General features: G+C 35.9%; 1 protein-coding gene across 6 annotated transcripts in view; it reads left to right on the top strand.

The window, feature by feature from the left end:
* The window catches only part of ADAMTS6 (ADAM metallopeptidase with thrombospondin type 1 motif 6), a 227,881-nt gene that overhangs the window by 155,445 nt on the left and 54,829 nt on the right, over positions 1-17,607 (top strand). For 5 of the 6 annotated variants that reach the window (XR_009452669.1, XM_059694536.1, XM_059694539.1 and 2 more), the window contains exons 15-19: positions 2,907-3,009; positions 10,004-10,137; positions 12,207-12,333; positions 13,099-13,170; positions 13,513-13,593. Coding sequence is in view for 5 of the 6 variants with exons in the window: in XM_059694536.1 (XP_059550519.1) it covers positions 2,907-3,009; positions 10,004-10,137; positions 12,207-12,333; positions 13,099-13,170; positions 13,513-13,593 (517 nt within the window). In the remaining variant the exon portion in view is untranslated. The remainder of the gene's footprint in view (positions 1-2,906; positions 3,010-10,003; positions 10,138-12,206; positions 12,334-13,098; positions 13,171-13,512; positions 13,594-17,607) is intronic. The other variant, XM_059694538.1, reaches the window with a different exon arrangement.

Consider the following 17,607-nt stretch of genomic DNA (forward strand, 5'->3'; position numbering starts at 1 on the left):
TCTATGGATGCCTGACCCAAAACCAGCACTGCTGCCAATAGTTATTCAGAGCTACCATGTGCCAAGTACAGAGCTAGACATTTTACATGAATCTTCAACTAGGAGATAAATACTAGTTTATAGATGAGGGCTGGAAAATGAATTACATTGCTCAAGGCCATGAATTAAACAAATGACAAAGTTAGAATCGAATCCAGGCTAGTCTTACTCAAAATTCTTATTTTATAAGAATTGGCCCTCTTATTCTATAAATGAGGGGGGAAAAAGTAGCTTGGAGAAGATAAGAAACTTACAGCTGGAAATGACAAGACTAGGTCCATAGTCCAAGTTACTCCTGTTAGGTCTTTGTGTATCTTAACAGCTAAAGCCTCACACTGTTACTGTAGCATTTAGACAGTGTCCAGAGGAGGTGCCACTTAGATTGAGGGAGGTGTCCTTGCATCCTGAAGCTATTACTAAGCAAACCTTTCTGTACTCAGTACTCTGTTGTAAAATGGGATTATTAAGGACAACCACCTCATAAGAGTGTAGACAGAGGTTCAATAGATAATAGATCTTGAGACCTCTGAACAGTGTGCCCCAGAGTAGGTACTTACTAAATGCCAAGTCTCTGTGGTCATTGTTAATATTTTCATTATGCTGACACTTGGAGTGATTATTCCAGGAAAAGAGTGGATCAAAAATTTTACAAAATATTATCCAAGTGCTTCATGAAACAGCAAAATCCTCCTATTGGACCCTTTCTCTTCTAGCAAGGAGTGACATTACAAGATAATTAGGAATAGGATTTTTGTTCTTAAGTGAATGGCCTTCACGATACCTTAGTTTGTTAATTTGAGGCTTTTTTATGTACCGGTGCTTTTCTATGAAATGCTATCTGCTCTCGCGCTTCCATACAGTTTGTTTCAGCTAGGAGGGCCTTTTTCCAACGAATTCCCTTCCTGTCCCCATGGCTTTACTTGGCTTTATTCTTAATAACCCCCCCACCCCGACCCCAAAAGTCCTTTTGCTTAACCAGCTCAATTCCTACAATATCTTATAAAGCTACAAAAATTAAATTTTCATAATACTTTTATTATAATTATAACACACTCAAGGTTTGCTTCCAGAGGAAAAGTTTCCCTATGATTAGTCACATGACACATTGATCGTTTGCCTTCATACAGCACCTGCATCATGCCGTCCTATAAGTACTGCCCGCAACAGTGCTGTGGTTTGTCTATTTGTATCTTGTTTCTCCAACTAGTTTGAAAGCTGTGAGAACTTTTAGGTAGTTGGTGCTTTACAAATACTTAAGTTTTATGTGAAAACTTGTACCTATAGTTAAACTTATTTGTATTTTTAAAAATTGATAATATTTGCTTAAAAAGTAGCCTTGCTGCATGGCAAGGCCACTGACAACTCCAGTCCTTGTGTGAGGTTCCCTGGAAATGGCTAGGAAAGGAAGCGGTAGCACACGATGAAGCAAGACACCAGAAGCATATCTTTCCAGTGTGATGCACTATGTAGCCTACGGTTCATACTTAGTTTGCATTTTTTTTGAAAAGACAGGTAAAAATGGTAATTTGGCAAGCAGAATCATTAGGTTTGGCATTGCAGTGTCATATTTTAATGTGCAGAAAAATATTTTAAATTCTGGGCCTGTAACAGAATGTAGACCTGCTCTCACTATTTCCAGAATCTGAGGCTTTGGACTTGATATGCTAGTAATTTGAACCATAGTATATAGAAAGTAATGGTGACCATGCAAATATATGCACATTGTGGTCTATTATTTTTGCACATGCTTCAAGGGACTGACATCAGAAAACTGTATAAAATACAGTAAGTGTAGAGATGCCATGGAAAGTGGTAAAAAGCCTGAAAATGATATCTGAGAGTGTCTGTAACGTACTCATTATTTATTCACAATTAATAGTTTTATCTAATGACTTGCTCCATTCTTCCATATTTAAAGTGAGTGTTTCTCGATCAGTAGCTTCAAGTTTTAGGTGCAACAGCTGCAGAACTCTAAAAGATAACATCAAATTAGGTCATATTGTTCAAACACTGTGAGATGTTATACTTTAATTCTTTTTGAACTTAAGTATTGAATTTAGGATGGCCCTGTGGTATTCGGCATCTGGACCTAGCTAGATTGGCAAGATTTTCCTCTGTAAAAAAATCCAGGTAGAAGAAGCATTCCAAATTTTAAAAACAAATAATTCTCTCTTCACCTTCCCAACATCCTTCTCTGTCTCCCATTCAACACATGTACATGTTTTGAACCAAATTAGTATTTTATTTTCTGTGATGTTAAAGTTAAAATGTAAGTCCTAATAAGTCCACATTCCTTGAATTGGAAGGTGTTTAAACTGGAGGCCTAGCATTTTGCCCATTTCATCCCATGTCTTAAAATATGGTTTTTGTCAGAGCTAGACAGTAAACAGCTATAGTAGTCGGGATCCAAACCACAATTAATAGTGCTGAATGTCATGTTACAAACCTGCCTCTTGATTCCTTAAAATAAAGAGCTGGGAGTAGCTGTGGCAACTGGACCTCAAACACTGCTACCAAAAAAGATTTTGTATTTTGATTTCTTCTCCTGGTATTTATTTGTGCTTATAAGGAGATACCTGATGGATTGATTGCAAAGTGGACTATGACATGCATCTAAGTGTAAAGTTATATGGAAACTGTCTAACACTTCACTTTGTTTAAATGACTTCAGTTATTTCTTCTGTGGCTAAGATTACAATTCAGACACTTCAGTCTGAATACTGGTTGTAAAAGAGTAGAGCATGTTCCAGAGAGTAAGGCAGTGAGCTAATGTGATGGAGTTCAGGCAATTTTAATTTTAGGGACGCTGTCCCTTGGTTTTGGAATTTTTCAACAATCGTACCATTTATGATTTTATTTTATTTTAGCCATGTCCTTTGGGGGCCCGAGATTTTCGAGAGAAACAGTGTGCAGACTTTGACAATATGCCTTTCCGTGGAAATTATTATAACTGGAAACCCTTTACTGGAGGTAATGTATAACCTGGCAGAGCATTCATCATGCTTGAGAGCTTTGCAAACATGAAAGAGTATATAAATAATACAGACACACACATTTCTACACATACTAGTAAAAATTAGTGTTTGTAAATCAAAGCAGGAAAATACTTACAATACTATAAAGGTCTCATGTTTTAGTTTCCCTGTAATGAACTTTATGTTAGTACAAATGATCAGAAATCATTTTTTTGAGTTCTTGACTTCTTGAGGTATGTGGACATTACATTATAATCATTTATAATCATGAAGTATTTAGAGATATCACCCTAAAAACAAATTATAACAATATAAATCAACTCAAAGAGGCCAGGAAAATGTGTTATTTCTTGAGAAAAGGCTAAGGATCTTACCATAGATTTTTAAAATTTTTTTTTTAGTGTTGGGAAACATTTTTGCTCTTTAATTTGGGCATGTATCAAACACCAGTTGTTCAGTAAGCACAAAAAGTTTGCTTACACTCCCAAAATACAACTAAGTTTTGTTAAAATTTTCTCTTGGAAAGATTGAATGCACATTCAAAATTTTTGCTTGTTTTAACATTTTTGAAAAAATTTCAACATAGAACAATATTGAAATAATTTTACAGTGATGTTTTTATCCACCACCAAGATTCTACCATTAACATTTCAGTATATATTTTTCATTACATGTCTAGTCATCTCTGTCCATTCATCAATCTATGCTTTTTTTTGGATGCATTTCAAAGTAAATTGTAGCCATTAATATACTTTCCTGTAAGTAATTAAGCATGCATACATCAACCCCAGTTCAGTACTGTTTACTTTTTTCTTTTGAGGTTAGATTATGTACAATGAAATGCACAAATCTTAACTGTACTTTCCCTGAGTTTTAACAAATGCATGCACCTGTAAAACTCTACCGAGATATAGAACATTACCATTACCTCCGTAGTCCTTCCCAGTCCATAGCTGCCTCTACCTGTTTGTTCTAAGAGGCAACTACTGTTATGATTTTTTTTTTTTAGCATAGACTAGTTTTTCCTATTCCAGAACATCATATAAATGAAATTATGTTATATTTACTCTTTTGTGCAAGGCTTCTTTAAGCCCAATGTTTTTGAAATCTATCTGCATTATTGCATGTACAAGCAGTTCATTCCTTTTTATTGCTAAGCAGTATTATAATAAGTTTGCTTTTCCATTCTGTGTCTGATGGACACCTGGGGTGTTTCTAGTTACAGTTGTTATGAATCAGCTGCTGTGATTATTTGCATACTCGTCTTTTTGTGGGCATATGTTTTCATTTCTCTTGGGTAAATACTTAGGAGTAGAATTGTTGAATAATAGGGTAGGTATGAGTTTAATTTAAAAAAAAAAAACCTGCCAGATATTTTTCCAAAGTTATTGTACCATATCACAACTCCCACCAACAATGTGTAGGTTCTGTTTGTTCCATATCCTTGCCAACATTTGGTGTTTTCAGTCTTCTCCTGGTGTGTGTATAATGATGTTTTACTGTAGCTTTAATTTGCATTTCTTTTTTAAAAAAAATCTATTTTTATTGATTTCAGAGAGGAAGGGGGAGAAAGAGAGATAGTAACATCAATGATAAGAGAGAATTATTGATCGGCTGCCTCCTGCACACCCCCTACTAGGGATTGAGCCCGCAACCTGGGTACGTGCCCTTGGCCGGAATCGAACCTGGGACTCTTCAGTCCGCAGGCCGATGCTCTATCCACTGAACCAAACCCGCTAGGGCTTTAATTTGCATTTCTGATTATTGATTATGTTGAGCACATTTTCATGTGCTTATTGACCATTTATGTATCTTCTTTTGTTAATTGTTCACATTCTTTGCCTATTTTCAAATTGGTATTTTATCTTTTCACTAGAGGCTTGATGCACAAAATTCGTGCAAGGGGCTTGGCCCTCACAGCCCCGTCTTCATCCGGAAGGACATCCGGAAGGTCATTTGTCCAGTCTAATTAGCATATTACACTTTTGTTATTATAGATTCTCTAGTGGTAGTCATTTATCAGATGTTTTACGAATATTTTCTCACAGTCTGTGGCTCTCCTGTTACTTTTTAAATGGTATTTTAGATGAGTATAGGATTTTAATTTTGATGAATTCTAATTTTTCAATTTTTTTCTTTTATGGTTATTGTGTTCTGTGTCCTGTTTTAGAAATCTTTGTCTACTTCAACTCTAGATGGTATTTTTTAATCTTTTCTTCTAAGAGCCAGGTTTTTTATCTTTAAATTTAGATGTACAATCAAAAACAATTTAGGAATATGGTGTGTATTTGTAGTATATTTATGTACTCTATTTTGTTTCATCAATCTATTTGTCAACTCCATATTAGTACCACACTGACTTAATTATTGTAATTGTATAGTCTTGGACACAGGTAGCATAAGTTCCTCAATTTTGATCTTTTTAAAAAGAGTTATTTGGATATTCTAAATGCTTTGCATTTCCATATAAATTACAAAATTTGTTGTTAATTTCTACAGAAAAACATGCTGGGCTTATGCTTGTTATCATGTTGAATCTGTAGATCAATACAGGGAGAAATGACAAATTCAAATATTGAATTTTCCAATTTATGAACATAGTATATATCTCTATGTATTTGTGTCTTTTTTAATGTCTCTAGCTATGTTTTGTAGTTTTAGGTATAAGGTCTTGCACATCTTTTGTTAAACCTATTTCTGAGTAATTTATGTGTTTTGACACTATTGTAAATGAAAGTTTTAAAAATTTCATTTTTAATTATTAACTCTAGTGTATAAAAATAAAATTAATTTTTATATATTAACTTTGTGTTCTGTTATTTAGGATTTTCTTGCTAAATAGTCATGTTATTTGGAATAGAGACGGTCTATTTCAATCTTTTTGCCTTTTATTTCATTTTCTTGTCTTAATGCACTGGCTTTGCCCTTCAATACAATTTGTGCATGTGGAGATTATATGTGATTTTCTTCTTTATTCTGTTAATATGATAAATTACTTGACAGATTTTATAATGTCAAACCAACCGTTTATTCCCAGGATAAACCCTATGTGGTAATGTTTTACTATTTTTTATATGTTATTAAATTTAATAGCTAATATTTTATTAAGTATATTTGTGTCTATGTTCATAAGGGAAACTGATTTCTAAATTTTATTTTTGTTATGTCTTTGACAAGTTTTGGTATCAGAGTTACTCTGGCTTCCTGAAATAGAATTCTTATTTATTTTGAAGGAGTTTGTAACATTGGTATTATTTTTTCCTTGGAAAAATAGTAAAAGCATGTATGTTTGGTATTTTCTTTGTACAAAAAATTATTACAAATTTAGCTCCTTTAACAGATAAAAGAATTATTCAGACTTTTAAATTCTTATGTGAGTTTTCAAATTTGTGTCTTTGATAAGTTTATTGATAAGTTACATTCATGTTGTTCAATTCATTGATAGAAAATTAATCATAACATTCTGTTATTATTCTGTTTAATATCTGTAGGATCTGGAGTGGTGTATGCTCTTTGATTTCTGATATTTATAATATGTATTTCTCTCTTTTACTTGAGGTTTATCAATTTTAATTATCTTTTCAGAGAATCGACTTGGCTGTAGCACTTTTCTCTATTACTGTCTTTTTTCTTTTAATTATGGGTTTATTTTGCTCTATTGCATTCCCCAAAGTTGATGTGTTTTTATTTCCTTCATTTCAAAATATTATCCTATTTACATTGTGATTTCTTGTTTACCCATGGGTTATTTAGGTTATTTATAATTGTCATTTTTATTTCTTTTTGTATCCTGCTACTTTATTGACTTCATTGATCAGTTCTAGAGTTTTTTGGTGGAATTTCCAAATATTTTATATATTCTAGATTTTTTGTTATTAATTTATAGTTTAATTCTAATATGCTTAGAGAATACTCTGCATGATTTAAATTCTTAAAATTAATTGAAATTTGTTTTATGATACAGCTTCTTCTCCATGTTGGTGAATATTCTATTTATACTTGAAAAGGATGTGCTTTATGCAGTTGTTGGATATAGTAGTGTTTTATGGATATCCATGAGGTCAAGTTGGTTAGTGTTATGCAAATATTTTTAAATTTTTCCGGGTGTTTTTTTTTCTCCTGCTCTTGCTCTTCTATCAGTTACTGAGAGAAGTGTGTTAAAATCTTGAACTATTATATGACTTTACTTTCTTTTTTATAACTTTTTGTTTCATGTATTCTGAATCACTTTTATTAAGTTCATATACATTTGATATTGTTTTATCTTATTGTAGGAGGATTTAATAATTAGCATCTAGGTCAGGGGTGGGCAAACTTTTTGACTTGAGGGCCACAATGGGTTCTTAAACTGGACCGGAGGGCCGGAACAAAAGCATGGATGGAGTGTTTGTGTGAACTAATATAAATTCAAAGTAAACATCATTACATAAAAGGGTACGGTCTTTTTTTTTTTTTTTTAGTTTTATTCATTTCAAAGGGGCCAGATCCGGCCCGCGGGCCATAGTTTGCCCACGGCTGATCTAGGTAATTCAGTGGAATGAATTAACACTAAATTCATAATAAGCTTTAAATGAAGGTAATTGGTAATGTGACCTTCCATTTAGAGAATCATCCTAAATCCCTTCTTGAAATAATAGCAGTACCTCTTCTGAAAACTCATTGTAACAGAGAAAGCTAAATACATCTTGAGCAGTGAAAAAGGAGGAAATTTATTTCTATGAATACAACCATAGTAATTGCATGTCTTGCCTATCAAATACTATGTTACATAATTAATAGAGTATTAAAATTGAGTAAATAAAAGGCTAGTGTTCTTTTTAAAAAGCCCATTACATAAAAAGCTCCATTAACTTTCAAAACATTACAATAATAAATGGGGAAAGAACAATAGTGGGTAGTAATGAAAACAATCCCAGTAATATTCATGGAAATTTAGAGCAATTTTATTCATGAGAATCTTACAAAAATAGATTATAAATACCTTGATTATCAGTTCAGAAAGAAATTATTTTACTGATTACTTATTATTTCTGTGCTCAGGACAGCAAAATATATCATTACCCTAAGCTTAGTAATACCTTATAAGTCCTATAGGAGTTTTATAGCCTACAGATAAAGAAAATGGGAGAAAACATGAACTTGGGCCAGTGGTTGTAAACTGATGGTTCAAGAACAGTTTTTACTTACATATGTGTTTTAACCTTCACAGTATTTTTGAAAATGTTGAATGAGTTGCCAAGAACAGGTTATATTTTAAAAATCTAGGTTTTCATCATCTCTTGAAAAAATAGGGTGTGTGAATATATTGAGCCTTCTTGCACAACAACTATCCTATATAATAAAACCCTAATATGCAAATAGACCAAATGGCAGAATGACCGGTCACTATGACATGCACTGATCACCAGGGGGCAGACGCTTAATGCAGGAGCATCCACAGGGGGAGTGCCGCTGAGCCAGAAGCTGGGCTCACGGCTGGTGAGTGCAGTGGTGGTGGTGGTAGCCTCTCCCACCTCTGCTGCAGGTGGGCGGTAAGGAGTGAGGGGTCCCCAGACTGCCAGAGGGTGCAAGCTGGGCTGAGGGACACTTGCCCCCCTAATGCATGAAATTTTGTGCACCGGGCTTCTAGTCAACTATAACAGTGATCTCCTTTATTTTTTTTTTTTTAAATATATTTTATTCATTTTTTACAGAGAGGAAGGGAGAGAGATAGAGAGTCAGAAACATGGATGAGAGAGAAACATCGATCAGCCGCCTCCTGCACATCTCCCACCGGGGATGTGCCCGCAACCCAGGTACATGCCCTTGACCGGAATCGAACCTGGGACCCTTCAGTCCGCAGGCCGACGCTCTATCCACTGAGCCAAACCGGTTTCGGCAGTGATCTCCTTTTAATGGAATGTTCTGTCTCTCACTTCTCATTGTCTTCACCACCCAGTTGGCTTCTCTCTTTTACTCCACATACCTTCACTCTGCAGCAACCTGTGTCTACCTTAGGCATGTCATTTCAATCTTTCTGCCTTATATTCTTTATAAGAAGTAGTCAGCTTTATTTCAAAGAGAAATTTTTATCAAAATAATTAGAATAAGACCAAAGTGTTTTAAACTTCATAAAAGGAAGATTGAACAGGAAGTATTCTTCTTACATCATATTTTTAATCAATAGTTGCATATTTATAATTCACTTTTTCATGCGCTGTTTTGAATGAAATATATCCATATTTATTGCTACTTTTCAATATATTATGAGATTATGACATGTACTTTGCTTGTTTTAAATGGCTACTATTCATACCTATCTTTTATATCAACCTTAAAAAATACAAATTTCAATGATAAAATGAAAATGCTCAAGTTATTATATATGTTCACAAAATAATATTAGATATTATTTTAACTATTCAATTTTAAAACTATAATTAATTTTATCTTTGATTTGCTAATCTGATAACAGTTTATCTCCACACTAAAGCCATTTTCACGGAATATGATATGTTTAAAAACAGGTACAAATAGTTTTATTTTACAACTACCATGTCCCTGCTAAAGTAGGAGAGTTTTTGTATCAGCTTCCATAACAAGTTACATATGTTGTAGAAATTCTGATTTGTCATATAAGGTAATAGTTTTAAGCCTCCTTAAACTTTATTTCCTTGGTTCATTTTTAAAAACAGTTTTATTTCATTTATTTGCTTCAATATTCAGGTATCTCCACTGTGATCCCTTTTGACCCAAAAGATATTGTAAACATATATTGGAAACACTTAAAATTTTTAAACTTGAAAACTACTTAGTAGGACCTTCATTAAGTTGAACAAGGAGTGAAAATAAACATGAAATTTTAGCAAAAGAGGAAAGAAACCTACACATCCAGGGATATAGTCAGGGAATGATGTCTATATGAATTGTACATTTGCTATGGGGAATATTGAATCACTGTCTCATAGGAGAACCAATCCATTTATTTCTTTTGTACTGCATTTGTCCAGGTGGAATGAAACCTTGTGCATTAAACTGCTTGGCTGATGGCTACAACTTCTACACTGAACGTGCCCCCGCAGTGATTGATGGGACTCGGTGCAATATGGATTCACTGGATATCTGTATCAACGGAGAATGCAAGGTTGCTTAAATGATCACTAGAGGCCCGGTGCACAAAATTCATGCGGGGGAGGGGTGGGGTCCCTCAGCTCAGCCTGCACCCTCTCCAATCCAGGACCCCTTGGGGGATGTCCGACTGCTTCTCGCAATCAGGGACCGCTGGCTCCTAACCGCTCTCCTGCCTGCCTGCCTAATCACCCCTAGCCCCTCTGCCTGCCTGCCTGATCTCCCCTAACCACCTCTGCCTGCCTGATCGCCCCTAACTACTCCCCTACCAGCCTGATTGCCCCTAACTGCTCCCCTGCTGGCCTGATTGCCCCTAACTGCCTCTGCCTCACCCCGCACCTGGGACCCAGGATTCCCTCCTCCAGCTGGTCACAGACACCTTGGACTGGGCTTCCCATCCTCTGGCCGGCTGCAGGCACCTAGGACCTGGGCCAGCTTTGCCTGGGCCGGCTGCAGCCACAGGGGACCGTGAGCAGGTGACTTCGCCCTGGCCAGAGCCGCAGGTGCCCAAGACCATGGGGCTGGTGGCTTGTCCCTCTCCTGGGTCACAGGCACTGGCACCTGGGACCACAGTGTGGGTGGCTTGTCCCTCTCCTGGTCTTCAGGCACAGGCACTGACACCCAGGACTGCGGGCCGGGTGGCTTGTCCCTCTCTCGGGCCACAGGCGCAGGCACAGCTGCTGGCTCCTGGGACCGCAGGGACCATGGTGCATGGGGATTGTCCCTCTCCCGGGCCACAGGCACAGCCAGTGGCACCTGGGACCACGGGGACCATGCCTGGGACTGTGGGGCATGCAGCTTGTTCCTTTCCTGGGCCACAGGCACAGCCACTGGTGCCTGGGACCACGGGGACCGTGGGGCATGCAGATTTTTTCTCTCCCGGGCAGTAGGTGCAGCAGCTGGCGCCCAGGATCATGGGACGGGTGGCTTGTCCCTCTCCCGGGCCCCAGCCCCAGCTGTTGGCACCCGGGACTGCAGGGCGTGTGGCTTGTCCCTCTCCCAGGCCACAGCCTGGCTGGTCCCCATTCCTCTCTCGCGAGCTCATTTGTGCATGGCTGGTCCCCATTCCTCTATCCCCAGTGTTGAGTGTCTGAGGTGTTATGGCATGACGGCGTGAGGATGTGATGACCATTTGCATATTAGCTCTTTATTATATAGGTTTTTTTTCCTTGTTTTTGTTTTATTTTAAAGAGAAATGCAAAGCTAAGTCCCAGAAAGAAAGAAGATATAAAAACATTGTCTATTTTACTTAGTCTCATAATTTCTTACAAAAGTTTCTGTCCTTCTGGCTACTAGCCTCCAAATGTATCTGATAGCCCTGTGTGTGTGTGTGTGTGTGTGTGTGTATTTACTTGAAGAAAAGGTTATTTCTGTGACAATATTGAAATTCTTTTTAGATAATAAAAACCCAGATACAGCTTACTAGTATATTCAGAGATTACATGCCTGGTATCAATGGCTAAATGTCAAATATACAAATTTAAGTTCCAAAATTTGTACCAAAAATGTATAAGAATCCACATCTCTGTGGTTCAGTGAAAGACTGAATGGTAGAGTTTATGGCAATTTTATTCAGCTAGTGGGTACAGGTATTCATTTTTAAAGATTTACCCAGTCATGATTTCCACAACCAATCCTTGACTCTAACAGTTGGATAATCCAAAAGGACTAGTGATTGAGAAAGGACAAAATGTCAGGCCCAGTCAAGACTCTTGCTGTTATAACCTTGTATAGGACTAAATGCCATTTTTCTCAGTTCTTGCATGTATTGATTTGGGGTATAAGTAAGAGTCCATTGCTAACAAATTATAATATTTTAAGAATTGAAGCATGGTATCTATAAATAATTAAATCTAGGTTAGAAATATAGACATCCATTCCTGGGGAATCAGAATTTTTTTTCTTTAAACTTATGTATTGAGAAATGTTAGCTAGAACTTATTGGAGAGTGAAGGTAAAAGTGGAGAGAGGAAAATATTTCTTGTTTTTATTTCCTTTACTGGAAAAACAAATAAATACGCTATATTTATTTGCTTAGTAAGAATTCCTTTTTTTCACACACTGAATATTCTTCTCTGTTTGCAGCATGTAGGTTGTGATAATATTTTGGAATCCAGTGTTAGGGAAGATAAATGTCGAGTCTGTGGAGGGGATGGGAGCACATGCGATGCCGTTGAAGGGTTCTTCAATGAAACGTCACCCAGAGGAGGAGGTGAGTGTGTAGAGAGAACTCTTCCTCACGCCTCTGTGTGCTTGGAATAGGCAACACATTTGATCACCACCACCACCCTTTATTTTAAAATTTCTTTATTTAGGCAGACATTGCTTCCCCCCCAAATTACTTTCAGTCTTTTAAAGTATTAAATATGGCTTCATGTAAGATATTTATTTTATTTTTTTATTGTCTAAAGTTTTACATATGTCTTCTTTAACCCCAATTGACTCCCTCCCCCCACCCCCCAGCCATTCCCATTCTGGGCAAGCCCCCACCGCCCCAGTTTCTATGTCCATTGGTTATGCTAATATGCATGCATACAAGTCCTTTGGTTGCTCTCTCTCCCCCTCCCCCCTTCCCACCTCCCCTGCCATATGTCTCTGGATCTATTCTTGTTCATCAAGTTATGTTGATCATTATATCCCACGTATGAGTGAGATCTTGTGATATTTATCTTTCTCCGACTGGCTTATTTCACTTAGCATAATGCGCTCTAGTTCCATCCATGCTGTTGCAAATGGTAAAAGTTCCTTCTTTTTTATAGCGTCATAATCTTCCGTGTGTAGATGTACCACAGTTTTTTAATCCACTCATCTGCTGATGGGCACTTAGGCTGTTTCCAAATCTTAGCTATTGTAAATTGTGCTGCTATGAACATAGGGGTACATATATCCTTTCTGATTGGTGTTGCTGGTTTCTTGGGATATAGTCCTAGAAGTGGGATTACTGGGTCAAATGGGAGTTCCATTTTTAACTTTTTAGGAAACTCCATACTGTCTTCCACAGTGGCTGAACCAGTCTGCATGCCCTCCAACATTACAGGAGAGTTCCTATGTAAGATATTTTAAGTAAATATTATTTCCTTTTTACTTGACTTCATTTTGCCATGTTTCTTTAAGATATGAATTTCCACAGTAGATTGATGTGTGGGCTATAGTTGAGAAAATAAAATGAACCAATATTGTACATGTTGAAGGTATTTTAGAGGAAAAGAAAAATACTCTAGAGGTATTCATTAACCCAAAGGGGAATTTGCCCATATTTCATAATTTGTATAGTGAAAAGCCGAAGAAAGCATGGTAGAATAAGGAAAATCATTGCTGAATGGTTATTAAACACTCATTTTCTGACTGAGGCTACAGAATATACTTACACTGGCTGTCTTCTGTGGTCCAGGCTACCTGACAGTTGTGCAGATACCAAGAGGTTCTGTTAATATTGAAGTCAGAGAAGTTGCCGTGTCACCTGCCTATATTGGTGAGTAGCATATTTTGGTAGATTTCAAAAATTAAGGAGAAGGGACAGCACAATATCATGAAGGAAAAGACATACTGCTTTGCCAAATAGAGACAGACTGAGAGAGCAGGCAGACAGCTATGGAGTTTGGGGTGGGGGTGTGTGCGGAGGGATTGAGAAGAAAAAATAGAGAACTCATGGACATGGACAACACTGTGGTGATTGAGGGTGAGGGTAGGGGGTGAATGGAGGTGAAGAGGGCATAAAGGGATAAAGGGATAAATGATGATAGAAAAAGAAAAAACGGACATACTGCTTTGAGATGGAATACTTTCATGCTAAAATGAAATTTCAAGTCTTATAGGACCACATGTAAGAACTAAACACAAAAATGAGTAGTTTATAGCTTACTCTTCACTGAGTTGCTTATTTGATTTTTAAAATCAATGTTATTGGGGAATAATTTATATATAATAAAGTATATCCATTATAAGTATACAGTTCAAAGAGTACTGACAATTATTTATATGTATATATAACAGCCACAATATAGATCATTTCTGACTCTAAAACATCCTCTTATTTGCTTTTGCAGTTAAATGCCCTTAGCCTTAGCCTCAGGCAAACATTGGTCTTTTATCTGACATGTATTTCATTATATTTCTGGAATTTAACATAATTGGATAATACAGTATATACTTATGTATGGCTTTTTTTACTCAGCATAATGTTTTTGAGATTCATCTATATTGTTGAGTGTATCTGAAGTTCACTCTTTTTTATTACTAAATAATATCCCAATGTATGGATATATCATAATATTTTTATCCACTCACTTAAGAATATTTGGGTCATTTTTAGTCTTTGACCATTATGAATAAAGTTTCTTTGAACATTTATAGACAAGCTTTGTGTGGACATATATTTTCATTTCTCATAGATAAAAGCCTAGGAGTGAAATGGTAAGGTTATATGATAAGTACATGTTTAACTTTATAAGAAATTACTAAACTGTTTTCTAACATGGTTGTATTATTTATATTCCCACCAATAATGTAGATGAGTTCCAAATGCTCCCTTCCTTTTCAAAATTATTTTGCCTATTTAAAATTTTTTATTAAATTATGAGTCCTTTATGTATTCTATACAAGTCTTTGTTCAAATACATGTTTTATGAATACTTTCTCCCAGTCACTGGCTTATCTATTTTCTATCCTTAATGGTGTCTTTTAATTTGCATGAAATCTAATTTATTAAATTTTTTATTGTTTGGGCTTTCATGTCCTACCTTAGAAATTGTGCCTACCTCAAGGTTGCAAATATTATCGTCAATGTTTCCTTAAGAAATTGTAGTTTTAGCTTTTACATTTAGGTATTTGGTCCATTTTGAGTTTTTATATAAGGTATAAAGTAAGGGTTGAGGTTCAATTTTTTATAGGGATATTCAATTACTATAACACCATTTGTTGAAAAGATTATTATTTCTTAAATCAAAAGATCAAATTCACCTTGTTTTCCTTCGTGCATATATCACAGCCCTGCCCTGTCCTGGCCAATGTCTAAGAACAGCTAATTCATATGTTTTGTGAGTTTTCTAGTTGTCTACAGTTGAAGGGCAAATCTAGTACCAGTTATTTCAACAGGGAAAGAAGTGGATATTCTACTTATTTGATGTTTGATCTTTTAAAACAGATTTAGGTTCTCCAGAGACCCCTAGTGAGGCCTGAATGAGTTCTTATGTCTTTTAACATATCATTGCCTTTTCATTAAGCCTTTAAAAAATAAGATGACATCCAGAATACATCTTTGGATAGAACACCAGTATAATCAGGCTTTTCCTTTATTCAAGAAGAGCGCTTTATTTTTGCATCATAATTTTGGAATCAGCAAGACTCAAAACAAAAATAAGACCTGTAACATTAAATTTTTTCCCTTTGATAATTCTCTGTCCATAATGCCACATCCTCCTCCCCTAGTAAATTACCCAGTACTTGTTAAATGCTCAGTGCTTTCTGAACTACATTATGGTACCAGCAAAAATGTGTTAGCTGAATAGTTGGGTAAATTGAAAGTGAGAGCTCAGATTGAAGGAGACCACAAAGCTGCTGGCGGAGGAGGGTGGTCTGGTTTTATTTTTTATTTTACTAGTTCATATTATACAGGTTCAGACGTCCTTATATAACATAAGTAATTCTGATATTTTATTATTTTTAATAGATTTTATTGATTTCTTACAGAGAGGAAGGCAGAGGGATAGAGAGTTAGAAACATTGATGAGAGAGAAACATCAATAAGCTGCCTCCTGCACACCTCCTACTGGGGATGTGCCCACAACCAAGATATATGCCCTTGACTGAAATTGAACCTGGGACCTTTCAGTCCGCAGGCTGACACTCTATCCACTGAGCCAAACTGGTTAGGGCTGATATTTTAAATGAAACAGAAAACCACTGTGAGAATTGAAAAGAAAAAATTTTAAATACAAGAAAAATTTAAAACTAAATAATCTTTAAAATTGGTTGACATGTTCTTATCTTAAGAGGTTAATTAGATTTGTTTTGACAAATGAATCATCATAACATATCTGAAGTCAAGAAAATACAAGTAAATGTGCCAGTCAGATTGGAGTGGGGGCATGAAAATGGTCTGTACTGTTAAGGTCAAGTGGTAGAGGTCCAGAGAGGCAGAGACTGCACCATGACCTTTATAGTCTTTTTGGGCTGCTTCTGTTTTTGTTTTTGTTTTTCCCCATTAGAGAGAGTGGAAGGGAGGGAGGGAGAAAGAGAGAGGAACATTGATGTGAGAAGACACATCAATTGGTTGCTTCCTACATGCACCCAACCTGGGCCTGAGGAAACCTGCAACCCAGGTATGGACCCTTGACCAGGAATGGAACCCTAGACCCTTTGATGCTGGAGCCGACATTCCAACCAGTGAGCAACACAGGCCAGGGTGAGCTGCTTGTTTATCTGGCCCAATAAATTTAAAAAAAAATTTTGTAAGAGAACATTTATTGGGTAAATTACTGAGGTAGAAAAAGTAATTCCTAGAAGAAATGGGTTTAGGAAATGAGTTATGGATGTAAAAGAAGAAGCTAAAATAATAACAAAAAACTTAAACTGCCATGTTTGTCATTATGAAATCATGTAATCATTATCAAAATCATCACTGTATTTTTCTCTTTAAAATTTTTTTTTATTGAATTTATTGGGTAGCATTGGTTATTAAAATTATATTTTATTAATAAATAAAAGTATATCTTATTAAGTTTCAGGTGTACAATTCTATAATACATCATCTGTGTATTATATTATATAGATGTGTGTTTACCACACCAAGTCAAGTCTCCTTCCATCACCATTTATCCCCTCTATACCCTTCCACCCCCTTTTTCCTCTGGTAATCACCATGCTGTTGTCTGTGTCTATGAGGTATTTTTTTCCTTTGCTTAATCCCTTCACCTTTTTCACCCAGTCTCCCAACACCCTCTCCTCTGACCGCTGTCAGTTTGTTCTCTGTATCTATGAGTCTGTTTCTATTTTGTTTGTTAGTTTATTTTGTTCATTAGATTACACATATACGTGAAATTGTATGGTACTTGTCTTTGTCTGACTGCCTTATTTCACTTAACATGATACTCTCTAGGTCCACCCATGCTGTCACAAAAGGAGTAATATTCCATTGTGTATGTGAACCACACCATTTTTTCTTATCAGTAGTGCCAATAACCTTTTTCTGTCAATAGTTTTAAATGTTTTTAATGCATTTTTAATATAGGTCTTAAAATTATGTATGCATATTTATTAATCCTTTCCTTTATATTTTCTGTGGGTTTTGTCATACTTAAAAAAGCTTTTTATATCCCAGTGTTACTTTTTAAAAGATCTGCCATGTTTTCTCCAAGCATTTTATGATTCAACTGTTTAATTTCAAATATTTACCCATCTGGCATTTATTCTTTCTCTCTTTTTAAACCATTTTTTTTTAAAATTGAGGTTTAATTTACATAAAATAGAACTCGGATGTGAGGGCGAT

Source organism: Myotis daubentonii, chromosome 4 (assembly GCF_963259705.1).
Source record: "Myotis daubentonii chromosome 4, mMyoDau2.1, whole genome shotgun sequence".
NCBI lineage: Eukaryota > Metazoa > Chordata > Mammalia > Chiroptera > Vespertilionidae > Myotis > Myotis daubentonii.